Source organism: Heloderma suspectum, chromosome 14, assembly GCF_057233095.1.
Source record: "Heloderma suspectum isolate Gila_16-S chromosome 14, 16-S_ref, whole genome shotgun sequence".
Taxonomy (NCBI): domain Eukaryota; kingdom Metazoa; phylum Chordata; class Lepidosauria; order Squamata; family Helodermatidae; genus Heloderma; species Heloderma suspectum.
The window spans coordinates 11,097,000-11,121,709 of record NC_139471.1 but is presented as its reverse complement, the minus strand read 5'-3'; the positions used below and the strand labels follow the sequence as shown (position 1 = coordinate 11,121,709).

At 48.2% G+C, this 24,710-nt stretch overlaps 1 protein-coding gene across 1 annotated transcript in view; it reads right to left on the bottom strand.

Moving 5' to 3' along the window:
• LAMC3 (laminin subunit gamma 3) overlaps window positions 1-24,710 on the bottom strand; it is an 86,991-nt gene that overhangs the window by 23,449 nt on the left and 38,832 nt on the right. The window contains exons 11-18 of the mRNA XM_084821050.1: window positions 24,563-24,675; window positions 22,054-22,272; window positions 8,559-8,747; window positions 6,336-6,581; window positions 5,514-5,667; window positions 3,460-3,602; window positions 3,140-3,318; window positions 1,455-1,599 (exon numbers count right to left, since the gene is read on the bottom strand). Of these exons, the coding sequence (XP_084677176.1) occupies window positions 1,455-1,599; window positions 3,140-3,318; window positions 3,460-3,602; window positions 5,514-5,667; window positions 6,336-6,581; window positions 8,559-8,747; window positions 22,054-22,272; window positions 24,563-24,675 (1,388 nt within the window). The remainder of the gene's footprint in view (window positions 1-1,454; window positions 1,600-3,139; window positions 3,319-3,459; window positions 3,603-5,513; window positions 5,668-6,335; window positions 6,582-8,558; window positions 8,748-22,053; window positions 22,273-24,562; window positions 24,676-24,710) is intronic.

Below are 24,710 nucleotides of genomic sequence, written 5' to 3'. Positions count from 1 at the left end.
GTGAAGCCTCTGTATTTACATTCATAAAGCTGTCTCTTGACTGTAGATGTTGACAATGACATGCCTACCTCCTCAAGAGCGTCCTTGACCTGGCTAGATGTTGTGAAAGGGTTCCTCTTCACCATGAGCAGAATTCTGCAGTATTCCACTTTAGTTGTCTTCCATGGTCTGCCAGGCCTTTTGCTGTTGCTGAGCTTGCCAGTTAATTCCTTATTTTTCAGGATGTTCCAAGCTGTTGTATTGGCCATTCCCACTGTTTTTGCTACCTCTCTGATGGGTTTATTTTGTTTCCTCAGCCTAATGCTGGCCTCCTTCACTCACATGGACACCTCTTTGGACCTCATGTTGGGAGTTCTAGTGAACAGCTACCAAATGCAAATGTAACACTCAGAACCACCTCCAGGCCTTTTATCTGCTTGATTGGTCACGGGGTACCCAGGAAACAGGCCACACCTGGCCATGCAGCTGCTTGTCAGCCATTCGTTCCATTACTTATGAGCCCCCAACAATGGGTGTGTGTGTATGCCACTGGCTGTACTTCCTGAATGGTTAGTGCCCCCCTTTTGCCAAACCCCTTGAATTACAGCTGAAAGTCCTGACTTCACTCCCAGGCCATCTGGGTGTGTTTCCTTTCAACTTCAATGTGGTGGTGTACAGAGGCCAACTGCCAAAACAGTTATCCTTGTTCCAGTATTTCTGGCCCCGACTGTAAATATTAAAATCGCATTTCAAATAAGATCTTCAAAACACAACATTAAACACAGTTCCAATCAAAGCAATGCAAGGAGCAGCATGATCAATGGAATTACAGCCCAGGGAAGGACAGGGTGAACAAGGCTGTTTTCAGGAGGTGTGTGAAAGGTGCTGTCTGGGTCTCCCAAGTCCCAGACCAGCACTTTAGCCACTACGCCACTCTGGATCTCCAATTTGTGTGGATTCACTTGGAAAAGGTGCGACGCCTCGGACCCTTTCAGGCAAGCACAGGGATGCTCCCACGTTCAATGGGACCTGAGGGGACTTCATGGTGGTGTCCAAGGTCCCAGTGCTGGCTCAATGCTTTTGAGATCCCTTGGGCAAGATACCCCAATGGGCCCCCTCCCTCAGTGAGTAGACCTTCTCACTGCCATTGTCGCCAGCTGCTCTTGCTTCTCCTCCTCTTCCTCATCATTGCTCCCACTTGCTTGCTTGGCAGGCAGAGAGCCAAGGAGGAAGGAGGCCATGGCGTCTCCTCCTCCTCCTCACCCCCACTGTTGCCAGAGGCAGGTGGCAAGCAGGTTGCGATGGGGAAGAGGAGGAGCAGTTTGCCAGTGAGCCCATGCTGGGGTATGGGCCATTGGCGAGTGCCCAACTATGCCTACCCTTGATGCTGGCCCTGCAAAGTCCCCTCCTGATATCTCCTAATTGGCTGTAATTGGCTGGATGGGAAAGGGCGCCCTCTCTCCCTGTCGCTTTACCTTTCAGCAGATAGTGGTCATGGAGGCTGTCTCCTCGCGATGATTCCCCAAGCACAGCGTCATAATAATGAGCCTTTGGCTTGCCACAATTTGGTTTCTGCAACCATGACTCCATCTTTGTCAGCTTGGCCTTCAGCTTGTCTGCCTGCAGGGGAAAGAGGTTGAGATGGGGCAGCTTTGGGGGAAAGACAGACATAACAGAAAAAGACTGCACATCCCTGAGCTCTGTTTCACAGACAGGGATGTAGTGGAGCCAGGATTACTGGGGAGAACCAGATGAGAAATGGGCTAACAGGGGAGAACCAGATGAGAAACGGGCTTACTGGGAGAACCGGATGGGAACTGGGCTTAGAGGGGAGAACTGGATGAGAAACGGGCTTACTGGGGAGAACTGGATGATGTCAGGGGCATAGCTGTGCCTCTGATGGTATCTGGCCTGATTATTTGATGCCCCTGCCCTGCAGAACTGTTCTCCACCCCAGGTTTAAACAAAAGTATTTGGAGACGGCTACATTCATCTGCCATGTAATGTCTACTTTGGTCCTTGGGATGCTGAATTCGGCATTCAGTACTAACAGTTGAGCTTCTTTTGTGGTTGTGGGGTGCTGTAGGAGAATAAGTAGCTGCCAGTAGTTGTGACCTTGCATTGCGTCTGCGGGAGGGCCAGAGAACTGTCGACATTTCTCACCTTTGTACACCACCCTCCTGAGGATCATGTGGAAAAGGATGGGGGTATGTGTGTGTGTATGTATATATATATATATTTCCCAGAGGGTAGCTGTGTTAATCTCTTGCAGCAAAAATAACAAAGAGTCTTTTGTCACCATTAAAACTAACACATGTATTCTGGCATAAGCTTTTGTGGGCTATTGCTTGCTTCATCAGATGTATGGTCAATTTTTGCATTTAATTTCCTTCTGACCCCACTGTTTACAATTCTCTCTCCCCTACTCCCCAATATGTACTGTATATAAACCTGAAATTCTCCATAATACTCCATGCATTTGATGAAGTGGGCAATAGTCCATTAAAGTCATGATAAATGTGTTAATCTTCAAAGACTCTGTGTATTTCTTAGCTCCCAGTCCAGATCTTTAGTGCCCCCTCCCACCCAACCCATACTAGGGTCCCGAACCAGATAGGACCCTCTGCACCTACTGTAGAGTAAAATTAAACAAGAAAAAGGTGGTAGCTGATAGATACAACTCAAAATAATGTCTGTTTTGTCCTTAACTTGACCAAGAGCCTTTCTACACAAGGCTTTTATTGTATGCTCGCAATTGCTCACTCACAGTAGTTTGCAGGTCCTTTACATGGCGTTCGCATCCTTCAGGGCCTCTCCCATGCTTTGCAACCATTATCATGTTTTTTTCTTAATGGGGAAAGTGTGGTGTTTTTTTTCTTAACAGCCTCTGTAGTGCCACAGAAATCTAGTGCAATTGCGCAATTCCACTATACCACAGTGCCACCTAGTGGTTGTTTAATGGAACATATAGAAAGGCAGAGAAAGACCTGCCCACCCCAGGAGAAAAAAAGTGTAAAGGAGCCGATCTGAATCCAGAAACAGAAGCCTTAGTAAAGGTGTAGGTTAAAAGCTTCATGTAGAAAAGCCCTAAAAGGCTCGTCGAGAGACTAATGGCTGATTAAAGCAAGCTAAGGAAGATGGAGAAAAGGGAAAATAATACCTCCTCCTTCACGAGACTGTAGCAGAGTGGGCACTCTAGGCACTGTTGGCTCCCAGGGTCATAGAAGTAGTTTGCTTCACACTGATCGCACTTGTAACCCACAAAGCCCCCTTTGCACGCACACGTGCTGTTCTCATGGCACTGGAGGGAAAGGGATCCCAGCTGGGAGCAGTTGCAGGCTGGAAGGAAGGAAACATTACCTGTGCATCTGTCGTTATTCGAACCATGCCCCACCTCTGCCCAAACACGTTCTCCCAACTTGCACAAGCAGGAGACAATCAAGTCCTTTGTAAAGACAACTGAGCTAGCATTGATATTACCTTGGCAACCTTGGAAGGAGAAACCAAAGAAGCCAGCCTGGCACTGGTCACATGATACTCCTTCCACACCAGAATGGCAGACACATTGTCCCGTGAATGGGTGGCAGAGGCTGTGCTGGGCGCCCACTGGGTGGCACTGGCAACTGGTCAGTGGGAGGAGAAAGAGAGAAGGGGGACATATAATATATTTAACATGATGTGAGGAGTGATGGACCTATCTGTCAATTGAAGTGTCTCATTCTTCCATCCTTAAGTTTGGTTCATCTTGACCTTTGAAAATTTATCCAGTCCGAAGTTCCACTCCTCCCAATCCTTGATATTTTTGCAGAAGTTCACATGAAAATTCATACGCATTTTTGTACAAAATTCTCTGAATACTGCATGCATAATTGCATGCATTTTTGCCTAATATATACATTTTTAGAACCCATTTCCCTTAATTTAATGCTTTTTAAACGTTAGTTCCCCTAAGATGTACATTTTTGTCTGTATGTTTGACTGGGGAATGCCACTGAAAAATTCGAAGCATTTTAAATGCTGACTGTACTTTGGTTTGCCTAGTGGGTAAAAAGGGCAAAATTAGGTACGTTCTCATGGGAATGCAAACAGAACAAATTTCTCTCCCATCCCTAGATCTGACTACCTTTTGAGAGGGGGAAAGACAACCTGGCTCCCATCACAACACAGGACCAAGGGGTGATATTGGGTGGTTGTATCTAGCATTTCTCAGCAAGAACGCCAACCAGGGAAAGACGAGCGTGGGCCCAACGGGATTTAAAGTGACCATTTCCATTGGCTTGCATTGGCAGCTATCCAACCTGGAGTTCCCCAACTGAGTTTTTGTTCTTTTTACTCTCCTTCCCTTCCTTCCCTGATGTGTTTTGTGTCAGGACCAGCCCTACCATGAGGCAGAGCGAGGCACGCAAGCCAATTTCTGGGGGAGGTGGAAGACAATGGGCAGTCCCCTGAGCCAAAGGACAATCTGGTGCCCTCTCCTCCGTCAAAGTACAAAGCCAGCAACTGATGCTTACTTCTGTGTTGGTGGTGGGATAGTGTCCTTGGCCACACCAGCAGCCCAGTTTAGGTGTCCCAGGACAGGAGCTGTCCTCAGTCAGAGAGAATCAACTGGGGAGTTCAGGAGGAACAGCTGGGAGGCTGACACTGCCACTCCCACCTGCCTCCCCCCACAGCAACTCCTGCCTGAGGGGACTGCCTCACTCTGCCTAATGGTAGCGTTGGCCCTGCAGCCTGGCAGGGCTATGGAATTCACTTCCACAGGATGTAGCAATGGCCACCACTTTGGATGGCTTGAAAAATTCCTGGAGGAAAAGGCTATCAAGGGCTACTAGTCCTGATGGCTCTATGCTACCTCCAGTATCACAGGCAGGATGCCTGTGTACACCAGTTGCTGGGGAACATGGGCAGGAGGGTGCTGTTGTGCTCCTGTCCTGCTTGTGGGTTTCCCGTGGGCAGCTGGTTGGCCACTGTGTGAACAGAATGCTGGGCTAGATGGACCCATGGCCTGATCCAGCAGGACTCTTCTGATGTTCCTATATGGGCCACATGGCCTGTGCTGCATCCCCTAAGCCAGGGGTGTAGAAGAGCGGTGTGCCAAGAGAAGAGTGATGTTGGGGAGCCCACAGGGTGGCCCAAAAGTAGGTATACAGTTGTTTAGAACGTTGATGGGAGGGGGAGAGAATTTTCAGTCTTCCAGTACTGCTTTAGAATCCACTTTCTTTGTTCTTAACTCAAGTTCGCTGCCATCATTCACAATATCATTAAAAAACAACAACTAAACAACTAAACAACTGTATACCTACTTAAGGGCCTCACTCCCCTCACTCTCTACACTTCTGATTTAACTGTCACTCCTTGTCACTCCCTCTTCCCAACTGTCATTCTGACTCCACCCACACATCTTCTACGCACACATTCTCTTCCCCTCCCATCAACATTCTAAACAACTGTATACCTACTTTTGGGCCACCCTGTATATTTCCCACCTGATTTCTCTCTAGAGCTCTGTTCCCTCCCCTCCCTCCAATTTCCATTACCTTTTGCAGCCCCTTCCTGGCTGCAGGTCAAAATAACCATCTTGACACTGGCTGCAGTCCCGGCCGGTCACATGGGGAAGGCAGATGCACTGACCGGAGACATCGTCGCAAGTGTTCAGCCCGTGAACAGAGCCCCCGGCGTTGCACCCGCAGGCTAGAAAGCAAGTGAGAGACGAAAAAGAAGAAAAAATATTTGGCATCGGAATAGGCTGCACACTCCAGCAGGCACCGTACATGCACGCTGCTCTGCTCAGGGCTGGCGCCAGAGGTCGGCATGGTTGGGCACCTGCCAAGGGCCCACACCGCAGCAGGGGCCCACTGACAGGAGCCCCCTGGAGTTGCTTCTCCTCTTCCCCATGGGCACCTGCTTGTTCCCCTGCCTCTTGCTCTGGCCCAGACAACGGAGGAGGGGAGAGAAAGGAGCAGGAGATGCTGCGGCCTCGTGGCTCCCTGGCTCTCCGCCTGCCAAGCAAGCGAGGGGCAGCAATGATGAGGAAGAGGAGGAAGAGGAATAGTAGCCGGTGACAATAGCAGTCAGAAGGTAGACGTACCGAGGGAGGGAGTCTGCAGCGTTATGTTTTGTACGGCCGGCGCCAAGGGAAGGTATAGTTGGGCACTTGCCAAGGGCACACACCTCAGCAGGGGTCCACTGACAAGAGTCCCCTGGAGTTGCTCCTCCTCTTCCCCATGGCCACCTGCTTGTTCACTTGCCTCTCGCTCTGGCCCAGGCAACGGTGGCGGCAAGGAGGACCAGGACATGCCGCTGCCTCCTTGCTCTCGGGCACCACCCCCAGTGTTTAGGGCTGGGAGGTCTGTACTCACGCGCACACTTTGCAGGAGGGCTGGCTGCCAGCGGGTTCCCATAGAAGCCCTTTTGGCACCTCTCGCAATGCTCCCCGGACGTGTTGTACAGGCAGCGAAGACACCGGCCCGAAACAGCGTCGCAGTTGCCCACGGCGTTGGGGTCCACGTTGCCATTGCATTCGCAGGGGCTGCAAAGGCGGACCGGTCCGTTCCTTCCCAGTGGGTCCCCGAAAAAGCTGTCGTCGCACAGCTCACAGAGTCGCCCTGGAGCAGGCCAGGACAGGTGGGAACAGAATTAACGTTCGCGAAGCGCTTCTACCAGAGAGGCTTTAGATGGGCCACAGTTTTTCAGTGGTGAAAGTGGTTTGCGAAAGGCTTCACTTTCCGCACTGTACACATGTATTACTGTTGCTTCCTGGGTGAATGGGTTTGGGAGGTTTTTGAAATGGAAAAGCCTGCCAAACCTCTTTCTCCCAGGTATTTTAGATACCTCCTTCTAGGTTATTATGGCTGTTTTATCGATTCCTGTGCTTTTCATTGTTTTTGTATTCTATGTATGTATTTTATTCTTTTAAATATTTGTATTGTATTTGTATCTTAACTGTGCTTTAAAATGGCATTTTAGTTTTTAACTGGCTGTAATCCAGCTAGAGAACATTAGTTATTGGGTGGATTAGAAATATACTAAATAAATGAGTAAACAAATAAGGGCGCAATCTTATGCATGTTTAGACAGAGAAAAGGCCTACAACTCCCAGCATCTCCCAGAATGCTGGGAGTTGTAGGACTTTTTTCTATCTAAATCTGCATAGGATTGTGCCCTAAATTGATTAGAGGTGAAAGTGGACCACCACAAGCAGTGATCTGTCTTTCAAACAACTTTCAACTTCGAAAAAAACCTTTTTGCTGTATATATGCACAACAGCAATCCTTTTGCCATGATTAATTCAGCCAAGAGAACCATTTCATTCTGTGTTTGCATTTGCGTCATTACACCTAAATACACAATGTTCCTTCCCCTCTGGAAAGAAAATCCCCAATCTATTCATATACCCCCAATTCTGAAATTAGAATACCATCTGCAAATGAGACACAGCTATAAAATATTTGTTCCCAACTCTATGATTCAAGATTTAAAATAAATCCATCATTTCATTTGGGAAAAGGAAAGGGTGACAGAGGAAAGGGTGGAAAGGGAAAAGTAGGACTATGTTCCAAACCTTTCCTCCACAACCAAGGGGACTAGCAACTTGCTTTAAAAAAAGAAAAAAGCAGAAAAAACTGAGATTCTCAGGGGTTCTGGATATAGTACAGCACAACAGATCCCATGCTTGTGCAGAGCAGTCATACACGCTAATAGGGATGTTGGAGAAATCCGCAACAGAACCAAATGAGTTTGGATTTTCATGAATCTGACCCGAGGAATACACAGCGGACTGGGTTTTCCCCTGTTGCGCAGATTTCATAGACTTGTGGACTGGTTTTCTATCCTTTGGGAATTTTGCACAAATTTAGTTGTAGAAAAATACGCAAAATTAAAAAAAATGGCCAAAAATGTACATTTCCCCTATAGTTTTAAAGCGTGAAAATGTACACTGGTGTGTGTGTGTGTGTGTGTGTGTGCATTTTCGCACATGCAGATTTCAGGAACAAAAAATCTGATTCTGTTGATGGCGGATGGCAGAACGAAAAGCCCCTGACAATCTGTGAAACAAAGATGGAACGGATCTTACACAATCCGTACATGTGAGCAATACACATAGACACGACCCTATAGATGGACTGAAAGAGGTGTTGAACCTCTTTCAGCCTGAGGGGCCAAATTCCAATTTGGAGATGCTCTTGGGGGCTACATTCCAGTGGTGGGTGGGTCTGATGGCAAAAGAGGTGGAGCCAAAGGCAAAGGGGTGGAGCCAAATACCAAAAATACTAGGATGTTGTAGCTTAACCCTTTTCTTGCCAGTAATTAAGCTACAGAGGAGAGACATTTTGACCATTCAGAATGGCACAGAAACTGGGCAACCACCAAACGACTGGTGGTCAGGGAGTGGGTGGGGTCTGGCCATCTGGGGAAGCCTAGAAAGCAAGATTTGGCCCTCTGATCTGAAGTTCAGCGCCCCTGCATTAAAAGATGGCAGGAAGGAGAGAAATATGCTTTTTTTTTGCATACTACTATGAGACTACCATGTTCCCTTTACCTCATGTATGAGCAGAGTACAGGCCTCAGGTAGTTATACCCACCTCTCTGTCCTGGTGGGCAGTGTGTGCAGACCACTTCTCCGCTCTCTGGGATGGCCACGCATGGTGACCGGCCAGGACAAGGGCAAGGCCTACAGTCATCTGAGCGGCCAATGAAGGGGTTGCCATAGAAACCAGTGACGCAACGTTCACAGGAAGGCCCTTCAGTGTTGTCCAGGCATTGGCAGAGGCCTACAGTGAGGAAGGGAACAAACCATAAATGAGGTCCGAGACAGTGAAAGGCAGTCAATTGCCCTCCTCGGGCAGAACAACATAAAATAGAAGCAAGAGCCGCCATTTTGAGCTGGATCAATGGTCCATCATAGGCTAACCTGTTCTTTTTGAACAGGGGCCACTGAAATGTTTCAAAAAGATTGTATAGTACAATAGTTAATTTGTATTTAGCCATAGGCCATCGCAATAAAAGTGGAGGATAAAAGAAGAGAGACAGGTTGAGCTAAACACTTATTCTTCACAAGACAGGTCCATAATTTCCTTGCAGCCCTAGCAAACAGGGCTACCCTGTATCCGACAAAGGGCTGCTCATCACACACACGTTCCGCTATAATATCCTGAGGTAAATTGCCAGGGGTAGGGGTAATGACACGTGAGAGGAACTGACCCCTTGGTTCTGCATACGAAGGACAAAACAGTATGTAATGCGCGAGGTCTTCAACCTGGCAAAACCATAGACACAAGTCCGTTCCTGCAGCAGAACACCTGAATACCTCCCTTCCTCGCAAGAAAAGACTTTAAGCAGGGCTGATGTCAAGAGTAGGCATGGCTGGGCATTTGCCAAGGGCCCACGCTGCAGCAGGGCCCACTGGCAAGAGCCCCGTGGAGTCGCTCCTCCTCTTCATCACTGCAACCTGCTTGTTCACCTGCCTCTCGCTCTGGCCCAGACAACGGAGGTGGTGAGAAAGAGCAGCAGGAGACGCCGCGGCCTCCTGGCTCCCTGGCTCTCTACCTGCCAAGCAAGCAAGTGGGAGCTAGGATGAGAAAAAGGATGGGGAGCAAGAACAGCTGTTGACCATGGGGGTGAGGAGGTAGACTGCTGAGGGAGGGGGGCCATTGAGGGTGTCTTGCCCAAGGGCCTTCCAAAACCTGGCACAGGCATTGCTACCAAGGCACGAGATCCCAGGTGGCAAAGTTTGGATTTGATCTTGAGCATGATCAGAGCTGGCGGCAAAGAGATCTAACCCATGGAGACAGAATCCAGAATTCTCTTGCATAAGCCCCGTTGAAACCAAGAGGAATTGAGGAACAGAACAGTGCCTCTCCCTGTAGCAGGAGTGTTTGATGTCTGTTGCTAGACTAACAAGCCTGCTTAAACAGTTTCAGACACCAATAGACCACATCAGTTCAACACATCCACGTTGCTTGGTTTTCTGTTAAGGATCAATGGCACCCTCAAAATGGATGCATGCAACTTATGAGAGCCTGAGGATTTCAAGCCAAGCAGAGTCTCAGGCCACTGAAAACGTGCTGTCGCTTCAGAACTCCCTTTCATGGGACTGGCTTTGGGCACACATATAAGATGTTTTCGACATGGAATCAAAACTGAGTTGGGGGGAAAAAATTAGCTACACATTTCTGCAGGCAGTTAGAAGTTCTGTGTCACGAGTAAACACAATCATTGTTGACTTCTCCACAGATTTAGTTTTGAAACGGAGAAGTCATAAGAAAGCGTTGTAGGCGAGGCACGGAATGAACAGTGCAGCAAAACCACCATAAAACAACAGCAACAGAAAATCCAGTTTGTAACATCAACAATCGCTCTGTTTTATATAGCGCTGTGGCAGTTCAAAGCGCTTCGATAGTTCTTAACAATGGTGAGCCAATACTATTAGATCCATTTTGCAGATGGGGAAGCTGAGAAGATTGTGGCTTGGCTAAGGTCCCTTAGGGCACAACATAATGGGCATAGCTGGCCGCCTCCGAAATCGGAGGTGTCCACCTATCCAATGCAGGGCAGGAGAAGTACAGAGGGGATCATTTTCGGCTGTCTAGCCATGGGAAGGCGGAGCGGAGGAGGAGGCTGCCAGACGACACATAGGATGTGTCGTATCGGCATTTCTGCCTTCCCTGCCCTGGAACGCCCCTCAGAACACCCCATTTTGGCTGCTCCGCACTCCTCTTCAGAGTGGGACTGTTCTGCACTGCCTGTGAGGTGGCATGGAAGGGGGGGGAAGGTCGGTTCTCCGGGAACTGAACTCGGAGAACGGGCTCTGAGGGAGGTTCCCGGAAAACCAGATATCCTATGGCTGTCTAGCTGCTGACTGGCGGCCATAGGATTGTTCCCTTAGTGAATTTGTGGCAGAGGAACTATCTGAAGCAAAGGCTTCCAGCTTCATCAGACTATTAACCACTGCACCTGCTTGCATGAGGAAGATCAGAGCTAATTATCCCTCCAAAGTTAGCAGAACAGGCTGCCTTTTTACTAGTTTCTGAAGTTACAGCAAAGATGGAGCTTAGGAAGGAGTTTCTGCGTGTGTGGAAGGCAGAAACTGAGGCACTGTTGTTCACTGAGGCAGCGTTGTTCTGTACCCCCACTGAAGGAGACAGAGCAGGGACTTTTATTAGGCAATATAAGTAGTTATCAGCTGACTGGAATAATGTTGTGAATTTGTTCAATGGAAGTATGTATAAAATCTGACATTGTATCACCGCTACAGCTCATAGGATACTGAATGGTAAAGACAAAAACCATCCATTCAGCCGAAGGCTTTGATGAACAGCCATATTTTACTCAGGCATCTGAAGGAATTTTATGTTGGGACATGTCAGCTCTCACTTGGATGGGGGTGCCACGGGGGCGGGGTCCCAAAAAGTCTGAAAAGCACCTCAGGGGAAAGGGATCAGTGTAATCTCTTTCCTGACATGCTATCTTTCTCTGTCAGTGGTGGCATCTTGTAGTCCGCCAGACGTTTTGGCCTACAACAGTTGTCCTCAGTTCTCCATCTGTTTTGCTGGCTAAGGCTGATAAGAACATATGAACATGAGCAGAGCCCCGCTGGATCAGACAAGGGTCCACCTAGCCCAGCGTTCTGTTCCCACAGGGGCCAACCAGCTGCCCATGGGAAACCCACAAGCAGGACATGAGTGCAACAGCACCCTCCTGCCCATGTTTCCCAGCAACTGGTGTCCATAGGCTCACTGCCTCTGGTACTGGAGGTTGTACATAGCCATCAGGACTATTAGGCATTGATAGCCTTCTCCTCTAGGAATTTGTCCAACCCCATTTTAAAGCCATCCAAATTGGCGGCCCTCAATCCCGTGGTAGCGAATTCCATAGTTTTAACTCTGCTCTGTGAGAAGAAGTCTTTCTTTCAATCTGTCCTGAATCTCCCACCAATCAGCTTCATGGGATGACCCCTTTGCGTTCTAGTATTTTGAGAGAGGGAGAAAACTGTCTCCCTATCCACAGTCTCCACACCACGCATAATTTTGTAGACCTCTATCATCTCTCTTGTAGGCTAAAACATCCGGAGGGCCACAAATTCTGTATGGAGGGATTTCCCCCTCCCACAGATGAATATTGGAAGTGGCACATTAGCAGCTTGACCACCATTAGTGCTGAGGTGTAGGTAGCCATGCAGCAGGTGGGTGAAATCCAAGCCAGGCCCCTTAAGACTCTCCTTGCCCAATAAAAATCCCACCCTCAACAGGAAGCCTTGATAGCACTTCCTGTTGAAGAGGGCCAATGGCCAGCCTGCGTGGGTGGAGTCAGTTTGGTGATTTTGGCCTGACCCCTTTTGCCATGAGCCCCACCTACCCCTGGAATGCAGCCCCTGAGAGCTTCTCTGAAATGGAATGCAGCCCTCAGACTGAAAGAGACTCTGCACCCCTGCTTTATTTCCTTGGGCAGCCTTTCTGAATCTGGTATGCTTTCAGCATTCCTGATTATTGGTCATGCTGGCTGGGGGGCTGACAGGAGTTGAGGTCCAAAATATCTGGAGGGCACCAGTTTGGGGAAGTCAGGCCTAGGGAGACTCTCTAACTTTTAGCCCTTGTCTGGAGCACCCTGGGTTCACCAGGGCCAGCCCAAGACATGTTGCTGCTTGAGCTGAAGTGGCAAACGACACCCCCAAGTGTGTAGCATCTGAGACTAGCTATGTTATTTTGCCCCGAGGCAGAGAAACCCACATGCCTTTTCCCCTCCCCGGCAGTAAAAATAAGCAAGAATAAATTCGAGAGCTAAACTTTTGCTGCCCTTTTATGCCACCTCAAATCCGACTTGCTCTGCCCAACAGTAATTCTTTCAGCCCTCCTGAAGACCACTTCCATGAAGGCTCCTCCTCCCTCAACTGTCACCACCACTAGTCATTCCAGCAGGCTGTACTGAGAGAAATGAGAGGGGGAAGCGCGGCCGTTCCACCAGCTCTGCTGAAAGGCTTCATTTTTCCTCTTCCCTCCTCATTTCTTCTTCCTCGTGTGCCGTGTCTTTTTAGATTGTGAGCCTGCAAGCAGGGACTGATGACTGATTATATGTAAGCCACTTTGGGAGGGGTGTTTTTTTTGGCTAAGAAGCAAGATAAAAATACTGTAAAGATAGAAATGGGAGGGGAGCAAGGGAGTGGATGCAATCCCCCCCCCCAGCCCATTTAGTCCCATAATGGCATGCACAGGGGGAGACGTGGACAAAGCCTATGTTGCTTTGGAGGTTTTTCCAGGAAATGAGTTGCAAGATGAGTGGGACAAGATGCAAAGAGGAAGAGTCAAAAGAAAAGAACGGTGGGGTGTATGTGTGGCTGAGGGGAAAGGGAAGGAAAATCAAATTACTAAGGCCTATATCTGATGGGTCCCCTTCATGGATCACTGCCTTGTTGTGGCGAAGGGGCTTGCGTAACTCAGTGAAGCCATAAGCTATGCCGTGCAGGGCCACCCAAGACGGACAGGTCATGGCAGAGAGTTCTGACAAAATGTGGTCCACTGGAGAAGGAAATGGCAACCCACTCCAGTATTCTTGCCAAGAAAACCCCATGGAACGTATCACAAGGCTAAAAGAGATGACGCCGGAAGATGAGCCCCTCAGGTCGGAAGGTGTCCAATATGCTACTGGGGAAGAGCAGAGGGTATTTCCAAGTAGCGCCAGAAAGAGTGAAGCGGCTGGGCCAAACCCGAAAGGACACTCAGCTGTGGATGTGTCTGGTGGTGAAAAGAAAATCCGATGCTGTAAAGAACAATATTGTTTAGGAACCTGGAATGTCAGATCAATGAATCAAGGTAAGCTGGAGGTGGTCAAACATGAGATGGCAAGATTGAACATCGACATCTTGGGAATCAGCGAACTCAAATGGACAGGCATGGGCGAATTTAATTCAGGTGACCATCATATCTACTATTGTGGGCAAGAATCCCTTAGAAGAAATGGAGTAGCACTCATAGTCAACAAAAGGGTGGGAAAAGCAGTACTGGGGCACAATCTTAAAAATGATAGAATGATCTTAGTACGAATCCAAGGCAAACCATTCAACATCACAGTAATTCAAGTCTATGCCCCAACCACTGAGGCCGAAGAAGCTGAGGTTGATCGGTTCTATGAAGACCTACAACACCTTCTAGAACTAACACCAAAAAAAGATGTCCTCTTCATCATAGGGGATTGGAATGCTAAAGTAGGAAGTCAAGAAATCACCGGGATAACAGGCAGGCATGGCCTTGGTGTACAAAATGAAGCAGGACAAACGCTAATAGAGTTTTGCCAAGAGAACATGCTGATCATAGCAAACACTCTTTTCCAACAGCACAAGAGGCGACTCTACACATGGACGTCACCAGATGGTCAATATCGAAATCAGATTGATTATGTCCTTTGCAGCCAAAGATGGAGAAGCTCCATACAGTCAGTAAAAACAAGACCTGGAGCTGACTGTGGCTCAGATCATGAGCTGCTTCTTGCAAAATTTCGGCTTAAATTGAAGAACGTCGGGAAAACCACTAAACCGTTCAGGTATGACCTAAATCATATCCCTGATGAATATACAGTGGAGGTGAGGAATAGATTTCAGGGATTAGACCTGATAGACAGAGTGCCTGAGGAACTATGGACGGAGGTCCGTAACATTGTTCAGGAGGCAGCAACTCAATCCATCCCAAAGAAAAAGAAATGCAAGAAAGCAAAGTGGCTGTCTGAGGAGGCTTTACAAGTAGCTGAGGAAAGAAGGGAAGCGAAAAGCAAGGGAGAAAGGGGAAGATATACCCAACTGAACGCAGAGTTCCAGAGAATAGCAAGGAGAGACAAGAAGGCCTTCTTAAATGAACAATGCAAAGAAATCGAGGAAAACAACAGAATGGGAAAGACTAGAGATGTCTTCAAGAAAATTGGAGATCTCAAGGGAACGTTTTGTGCAAAGACGGGCATGATAAAGGACAAAGAAGGCAGGGACCTAACAGAAGCAGATGAGATTAAGAAGAGGTGGCAAGAATACACAGAAGAACTATACAGGAAAGATCTTAATGTCCCCGATAGCCATGATAGTGCGGTCACTGAACTTGAGCCGGACATCCTAGAGAGTGAAGTCAAGTGGGCCTTAGGAAGCATTAGTAACAACAAAGCTAGCGGAGATGACAGTATTCCAGCCGAGCTGTTTAAAATCCTAAAAGATGATGCTGTTAAAGTGCTGCATTCAATATGTCAACAAATCTGGAACACTCAACAGTGGCCACAAGACTGGAAAAGGTCAGTTTACATTCCAATTCCAAAGAAGGGCAACGCCAAAGAGTGTTCAAACTACCGTACAATTGCGCTCATTTCACATGCCAGCAAGGTGATGCTCAAAATCCTACAAGTTAGGCTTCAGCAGTATGCGAACCGAGAACTACCGGAAGTACAAGCTGGGTTTCGAAGAGGCAGAGGAACTAGAGATCAAATCGCCAACATTCGCTGCATCATGGAGAAAGCAAGAGAATTCCAGAAAAACGTCTATTTCTGCTTCATTGACTACGCTAAAGCCTTTGATTGTGTGGATCACAACAAACTGTGGCAAATTCTGAAAGTGATGGGAGTACCAGACCACCTTACCTGTCTCCTGAGAAACCTGTACAAGGGTCAAGAAGCAACAGTAAGAACCAGACATGGAACAACCGATTGGTTCAAAATTGGGAAAGGAGTACGACAAGGCTGCATATTGTCACCCTGCTTATTTAACTTATATGCAGAGTACATCATGAGAAATGCCGGGTTGGATGAATCAGAGGTAGGAATTAAGATTGCTGGGAGAATTATCAACAACCTCCGATATGCAGACGATACCACCCTAATGGCAGAAAGCGAAGAGGATCTCAAGAGCCTCTTGTTGAGGGTGAAAGAGGAGAGTGCAAAAGCTGGTTTGAAACTCAACATTAAAAAAACGAAGATCATGGCATCTGGCCCCATCACTTCCTGGCATATAGAAGGGGAAGAAATGGAAGCAGTGACAGATTTTACTTTCTTGGGCTCCAAGATCACCACAGACGGTGACTGTAGCCATGAAATTAAAAGACGCTTGCTCCTGGGGAGGAAAGCTATGGCCAACCTAGACAGCATAGTAAGAAGCAGAGACATCACCTTGCCGACAAAGGTCCGTCTAATCAAAGCTATGGTTTTCCCAGTAGTAATGTATGGCTGTGAGAACTGGACTATAAGGAAGGCTGAGCGCCGAAGAATTGATGCTTTCGAACTGTGGTGCTGGAGAAGACTCTTACGAGTCCCCTGGACTGCAAGGAGGTCAAATCAGTCCATCCTAAAGGAAATCAACCCTGAGTGTTCATTGGAAGGACAGATAATGAAACTGAAGCTCAAATATTTTGGCCACCTAATGCGAAGAGAAAACTCTCTGGAAAAGACCCTGATGCTGGGAAAGACTGAAGGCAAAAGGAGAAGGGGACGGCAGAGGATGAGATGGCTAGATAGCATCACGGATGCAATGAATATGAACTTGAGCACGCTCCGGGAGAGAGCGCAGGACAGGAAGGCCTGGCGTGCTATGGTCCATGGGGTCACGAAGAGTCGGACACGACTGAACGACTGAACAACAACAATATCTGATGGGTGCAAGGGGGGCTTGACTGGTGGAAACAAGAGCTGGAAGATCAAAGCCCTGGACTTGTATCCAGAAAGGGAGACGGGATGGAGTGGAATTCCATCATGAAAGAGGCAGGGTTTTGGGGCGGGGGTGGGAGAAAAACCTTTGTGCCGTTTTCCATTTGGTAATGGTAAGGGAAAAAGAAGCTTGTTAAAAACTTTCCTTTGGGGAAAAAAGCAGCTTTCACCATCTCAGCTGTTTCCCGGCAAACAAGCCAGATGTTGCAGTATTGGAGTTGGAGTAGGTTACTGGCAGCCCAGTGGAGGCTGGTGGCTCCTGTTTCAGTGGGGCTGTGAAGCCACTCTGGGTTTCGGTCCAGGCCCTATCCCCCAAATGGGTTCAGCACCTTGGATAGCTCCTTCAGAGTTCTGATTGAAACCCAGAGTAGATTCACTGCCCCACTGAAATAGGAGCCACCAGCCTCCACTGTGGCGACCTCTGTGTGTGTGGTGGAATCGTACATGGGGGGGACCAACAAGGACATCTAGCCCACCCCATCCACACACTGCTGTGGCACCGCACTGTCTTTCTGCCAAATCCTTCCCTGTAACTAACAGTGTGAGCAGAGGACACGCTTCAAGCAGTGTTGCCTGCAAAGCTATGAGCTGCTTGCGGACGTCTGCCAGTCACCTAGTGACTGCAGGTGGTACTGCAGGCTTTAAACACACAGACACATTACAATTAATTAAGACGAACCAGACATGGAACAACCGATTGGTTCAAAATTGGGAAAGGAGTACGACAAGGCTGCATATTGTCACCCTGCTTATTTAACTTATATGCAGAGTACATCATGAGAAATGCCGGGTTGGATGAATCAGAGGTCAGAATTAAGATTGCTGGGAGAATTATCAACAACCTCCGATATGCAGACGATACCACCCTAATGGCAGAAAGCGAAGAGGATCTAAAGAGCCTCTTGTTGAGAGTGAAAGAGGAGAGTGCAAAAGCTGGTTTGAAACTCAACATTAAAAAAACTAAGATCATGGCATCTGGCCCCATCATTTCCTGGCATATAGAAGGGGAAGAAATGGAAGCAGTGACAGATTTTACTTTCTTGGGCTCCAAGATCACCGCAGATGGTGACTGTAGCCATGAAATTAAAAGACGCTTGCTCCTTGGGAGGAAAGCTATGGCACACCTAGACAGCATAGTAAGAAGCAGAGACATCACCTTGCCGACAAAGGTCCGTCTAATCAAAGCTATGGTTTTCCCAGTAGTAATGTATGGCTGTGAGAGCTGGACTATAAGGAAGGCTGAGCGCCGAAGAATTGATGCTTTCGAACTGTGGTGCTGGAGAAGACTCTTACGAGTGCCCTGGACTGCAAGGAGGTCAAATCAGTCCATCCTAAAGGAAATCAACCCTGAGTGCTCATTGGAAGGACAGATAATGAAGCTGAAGCTCCAATATTTTGGCCACCTAATGCGAAGAGAAAACTCCCTGGAAAAGACCCTGATGCTGGGAAAGACTGAAGGCAAAAGGAGAAGGGGACGGCAGAGGATGAGATGGCTAGATAGCATCACGGATGCAATGAATATGAACTTGAGCACGCTCCGGGAGAGAGCGCAGGACAGGAAGGCCTGGCGTGCTATGGTCCATGGGGTCACGAAGAGTCGGACACGACTGAACGACTGAACAACAACAACAATGCATTTTAACCCAAAGTGCACACCCCTAGGGAGGGACCCCTTAGTATGAATGCTAAGTTTCAGGGGTCGAGGTGTTACAGTCTTGGAGCTAAGTTGCTCACAGACACACATCCTCTTTTGTTATGATAGAAGAAAAAGATTATGAGCACATTCCTATCCATGTTTAGATGGGGGAAAAAGTCCTACAAGTCCCAGCATTCCCCAGCCAGCTGGGAGTTGTAGGGCGTTTTTCTGTCTAACCATGCATAGGATTGCGCCTTAAGACTCTTAATTCAGTGGTTCTCAACCTTCCTAATGCCGCGACCTTTTAATACAGTTCCTCACGTTGTAGTGACCCCCAACCATAAAATTATTTTCGTTGCTACTTCATAACTGTAATTTTGCTACTGTTATGAATTGCAATGTAAATATCTGATATGCAGGATGCATTTTCATTGTTACAAATTGAACATAATTAAAGCATAGTGATTAATCACAAAACCGATATGTAATTATATATTGTGAAATATTTATTTCTAAAATGAAATTTTGTCTTGAAGCATGGTGTAGCATGGGTAACAGTCTTAATATAACAACTCCAAATTGGGACTGGAGTATTGGACTGGAGAGGAGCAGACAGCATCTACAACTTACATAACCCATTAGATCAGGCATGAACTCAGCTGGTGGAATTCAAGATGGTCAGAAAATAAGACACTTGGGTCGGGAAGTCCAAGAGCCTCCTCCTTGATTAGGTATCTCCCCGCTTGATTAGGGATCTCGGCAGGATGAAAGACATCCTCTGTGGTGAAAGAGACTCACCTTCTATCTAGGCCACTTTCCCCAACCTGCTGCCTTCCTGATGTGCTGAACAACAACTCCTAGCATCCCCAGCCTGTTCAGTTGGCCAAGCTGGCTGGGGATGATGAGAGATGCTGTGCAACACATTGGGAAGGCACCAGATTGGGGAAGGCTAAGCACCTCATCATATTCTCAACACATGGAAAGAGAGACTTTGATTGTTTCTTTATTATTTATTTCATAGATTTATTTATCGCTTATCATATTTTTTTAAAATATCTCTGAGCAGTTAAAGATGTCAGGAGTGGGGGCTTTGGAGAAAGGAGGTGGGGCTTCAGGAGAGAGTGAGCCCACCCCAACATCATCCTGCCCCCAGAGGTTGTCCCAGGAGGCAATCCGGCCCCTGGGGCCAGAACAGTTCCCCATCCCTGGACCAGAGTTCATTCCAACTCTGATGGTATGATTTTATCCCTCTGTATCTTTATGTTCTCCTCCCGGTCTTTTCCTTTTCCTTCTCCCTTACTCCCTCACCCCACATCTTGCCATTTGCTTTGTGTCATTGCTCCCTTAAGAAACTGAAAGTTACTATAAAACTTTATAAACTAAAACACACACAGCATTTGGAGGCATTGGTCTGATCTCTGGCACACAACTCACCAGGGCGTTCCCCTGTGTGTGCCCCACACTGAAAGCACTTGCACTTTTAATGGGGCTTGTGCAGGAGCATGTCTTGGTGGGTCAGGTCCCATGTTAGCATGAATTTGGTAGCAGGAAGAATTATGTTTGGATTTTCTGCTTCAGGCACCCAAATACCTTGGTCCTGCCCAGGAAGTGAGCCCCGCTGTCAGTTCAATAGGGGCTTATTCTCAAGTAAGCTTACTCCCACATAAGCACACATTTAATTGCAGCCTTAATGACACCCATAGCCCACTCACCCCATTTGACTGCCTCTCTAGTGTTCCCTTCCAACAGGGCCATTTTGCACATGCCCAAGAACTTTGCACATGCTCAAGAGGCCCACTCTGCATCTTCTCACAGCTGCAACTCTGCACACACTCAGAGACACCATTCCTCTCTTTACGTAAAAGGCCAAGACAGGGGTGGGAAGCCAGGCAATAACTTCAAAATCCACAGCTGGGCAATTGGGCAACTCTGGATAAAATCCAACTAAAGCCCTTCTTAGAGTAGACGCATTAAAATGAACGGGACTTAAAATCATCATGACTACCTTGGGGTTGGACTCGATGGCCTTATAGGACCCTTCCTACCCTACTATTCTATGATTCTATGAACGTCAGTCCCATTCATTTCAATGAGCCTACCTTAAGTAGGGCTTTAGTTGGATTTTACCCAAAGATTTTGGGCTTCTTTTGACGGTTAACCTTTAAGGGTTGGCTCAAGACCGACCTCCTCATCCCTATCCTCTCTCGCCTCCTGGATAGGCCCGTCTCCGGAACTCTTCACATGGTCAGAGGGAAGCCCTGGGCCTGTTGCAGAGCCTGCCCACGAAGCCTGCCACGAAACCCCGCCGGTCCCGTCCAGTGCCTGGCGCCCCTCCGAGCTCACCCCGGAGCAGCGGGACACAACAGCGACGCCTTTGTGTAGCGAAGAGATGAGAGCGAGGCGAGACGGGAGCAGGGTGGTGAGGGAGAGAGAAGCCGGCTGGGGCGGGCAGAAAAGCCCCCTCGCGGGCGGCAGCTCGCCGTCGGCCCAACGCCTCCTCCACTCACCGTCGGAGCTGAGCGTATCGTAAGCGTCGCGCTGGCGCGCCCCGTCGGAGCCGCCAGGCTCGCTGTAATCCACCCAGCTGAGCCCTTCCAAGTTGTCGTAGTGATGGTCTAAGGCGACCCCTGTGAAAGGGTCGTTCGACCCCCAAAGGGGTCGCGACCCACAGGTTGAGAACCGCTGCTCTTAACTGAACCTGTTAAAACTGTAAAAAATGTCCCTAGCCTTTTTTCTTTTCCTTCTTAACCCTTGAGCCTTGCTCTTTCTCTCCTTTCCTTTATCTTGCTGTTTCTCTCCACTCCCAGCCTCTAGCCTTGCTATTTCTCTCCCCAACCCCTTTCTTCACTATTTCTCTCCTTTCCCCTTCCCTAGCCTTCTTCTTTCTCTCCCTTCCTAGCCCCTAGCCTTGCTCTTTCTCTCCCACTCACCCCTTTATCTTGCTGTTTCTCTCCACTCCTAGCCTTGTTATTTCTCTCCCCCAACCCTTTTCCTCACTATTTCTCTCCCTTTCCTGTTCCTAGCCTTCTTCTTTCTTTCCCTCCCTAAACCCTAGCCTTGCTTTTTCACTCCCACTCACCCATTTATCATGTTCTTTCTCTCCACTCCCAGCTCCCAGAATCGCTATTTCTCCCACCCACCCCTCTTTACTTCACGTTTCTCCCCTGTTCTAGCCTCTAGCCTGGCTCCTTCTCTCTCCTCTACCTCTTTGCCTAGCTTTCTCTTCCTGCCCCCTGAACAACTGACCAGTGACAGGTTCAGGAACAGGATGGAGAACTTGGTGCCCTAACGTTTTTCAATTTTATGTTAATTTCTTTTAAGTGAAGAGCTTTGCTGGCACCATCAGAGGTGCGGCGTTGGAGACCCCTGGGATAATGTATTCTAAAAGTGAAAAGAATAAAATGAGCATCTTTAACTCCTGTCCAGTTGGCCTCCCCCTTTCCAAAATAAGGAGACAGAAAGGATGCTGCAGTGATCAGCCTGACCTCTGGTGGGCCCTGGCAACCGGTGCTGATGCCACCATGCTCTGGGGGGTCATTTGAGGAGGCCCTGGGTTGTGGGGTTCTGCACCTTGGCCCCCAGGTCCAGCCCTGCTGCACCAATTAGGATTAGAGGACAAAGCAGAAGGGCCAGGGAGACTTGGGTTCAAATCCCTGCTTGGGCAAGTAGCAAGCAGGGTGACATCTCCTTGCATAGGCTGCCCCAAGGTCAAACAGATGTGGAAAATGAATAATAAAATGTAGACAGAAAACAGAGACAGGGAGGGAGCAAGCACTGACCTGTATCGGGATCACAGCTGCCATGCTGGTTGCAGGAACAGGGGACGCAGCTGGTCAAGGGCCCCCCAAAGGGCACCTCCCGCTTGAAGCCTGGGGCACAGGACTCACAGAATTGCCCCACGTACCCCTGGGGGCATATACACTCTTCTACCCACAGGGCAGGCGGGGACAAGCCTGGACGAGCAGATGTGAGTTGCACCTCCTTTAAGGAAATTCTGCCTGTGAAAAAAGGAGGAGAAATCTGGGGGAACAGAAGCTGAGCTAGGTGAAAACCAGGGATGCTTGAGGAATGGGATCTTTTCTACTTTTGATGGAACTGCTCTGATTTGGGCTCATGTGCGGATCAGAACCAAGGTTATCCACTGGCATTTGTACTTCACAAATGTCCCGATGTGGTTCTCGGCTCAAAAAGAAATAAAAGTAAACATGCATTTTAGGGTGCACTCTTATGCGCGTTTAGGCGGAAAAAAGTCCTACAACTCCCAGCATGCCTCAGTCAGCCATGTGGGGGCATCGGGCATGCTGGGTGTTGTAGGACTTTTTTTCTGTCTAAACATGCATAGGATTGTGCCCTTAATCTAATACATTAAGAAACAACAACCAGATATTTAAATTCAAATTTTCATGCAGTTAAAAAAACACAAACCCTTAAAATTACCTGCAAAAGTGACACAGACCAGAAATAGATTGATTTGCCCATCCCTAGTTAAAATACAGAAAGCACAAAAAAGTTCCAGCAAATTTTTGCTTAAAGCTTTTAATGCACATAACTAAGGCTTAGGAGAGGCTTTTGAACCTATCTAAAACTATTGACAGGCTGCCTTTTAGGGTGGAACTCTTTGAAGGCAGCATACAAGACTAAAACCGCACTAAGTGTGGATACACTTTTTTTAAAAAAATCATAAATACATGTTTGAACCCCCACCTTTTAGAATGCGGGGAAATTGCACAAAAGCTGAGAAATGGCCAAACAATCTGTGATTGGGGGAAAATGGGGTGGGCCCAGAGGGAGGGGGTGTGGCCATCTGGATTTGGCCTGTAGGAGGGCAGGATTTGGCCCTCGGCCGTGAGTTTCTACACCCTTGCATTATCCTCTCAACCTCATTCCCATCTCCGATATCAATGGCTCCTTAAGCCCCAGGCACCTTTGAGAAGGATGTCATCTTATGTCCCATTACAATTTCCAAAGCCCACCAAGGATGGTCTCTGAATGGCACCATCCCTGGTTCAGGTTTAGACACTGAGGGGGTGAAGAGAGGTGTTTTTGGTAGATGCCCCACCCTGTTCAGGAGTTCCCTCCCCAACTGCAGAGTTGAGGGTGGGCCCAGAGGAAGGGGGCATGGCCATCTGGAGAACCCTGGGGGACCAGGTTTGGACCCCCGGAGGGCCAGATGTGTCCCCCAGCCCTGAAGTTCCCCATCCCTGATGTAAAGCAGGCATATCTGTTTTCATCGGCTTGTCTTCCCCTTCCCTGCTGGCTTTCTGCAGATTCAGGTAGGAATTGCTGAACAGACTTCATGTGGAAAATCAGATCTGCTACCCTGCAGGACTCCAGCTTCCCAGGTGATATGGAATGCTCCATATCTGGCAGATCTTTTGCAGTGCTTTCGAATCTGCTGCTGGTAGTGATTTTGGAGAAATCCGCAATGGATTCAAATGAGTTTGGATTTCTATGAATCTGACCTGCAGCGGACCAGCTTTTTGCTAGTTGCGTGGATTCTGCAGAACTGCAGACTGTTTTTTCACTTTTGGCAGGGATTTGCACTAATTTGCATTAGTGCTAACACACACTTGTGCACTTGTGCAAATGTGCTAATATGCATTCGTTAGTTCACAGGAGCGCTAATTCTCATTAACCAGTATACACATCTGTGCATTGTGTAAGTGTGGATTACCATGAATGCAAGCAGAATGAAATTCGGGGGGGGGGGGTGTCTGATTCTCTCAATGAGCAAAATGAAAGGTGACTGCCAACCTGCAAAACAGAGATGGAATGGATTTAACAAAATCCCTCCATCCTTAGCTGCCAGGCAGGCTTTCCGCTGACTGCTTGAATCTGAGCCCTCCAAAGCTTGCAGACTTGCAAAGGCTGTCGCAGGTTGGCCAGCTAGGGAAAGCTCCGTTTCAAGTGGAAGATTGGAGCCCTCCCAGGCAAGCAGACCAGCTGAAGAATAAGCAGCACATGCTGGGTGTGTATTTTACTGCTGCTGCTACTATTGGTGGTGGAAAATGTACACCTATAATGCTTCCCTGCAACCAACTTCCAGCCCTTGGTTGTAGTCCTGCCCTCTAGAGCAACAGAGAATAAGGGTGCAATCCTATGCATGTTTAGACAGAAAGAAGGCCTACCACTCCCAGCATGCCCCATGGCTGGCTGAGGCATGCTGGGGGTTGTAGGCCCTTTTTCTGTCTAAACATGCGCAGGGTTGTGCCTTACGTTTGCTCCATCTTCTACATGACAGCCTGTGTCAGGGGCCAACTTTCCTCCCCATCTTCCTGGACGACTTACCTGATCTGTGGCTGCTTTCGGCCCGGATCCGAAGTGCTGTCAGGTTGGAGAGCAGGCGCTGGAATTGGAAAGCTGAGAGAGCAGGCTGCATCCCTTCCTCTGCCTCGTGAAGCCTGTGAGAGACCACCCAGAATTGGAAACAGACAAA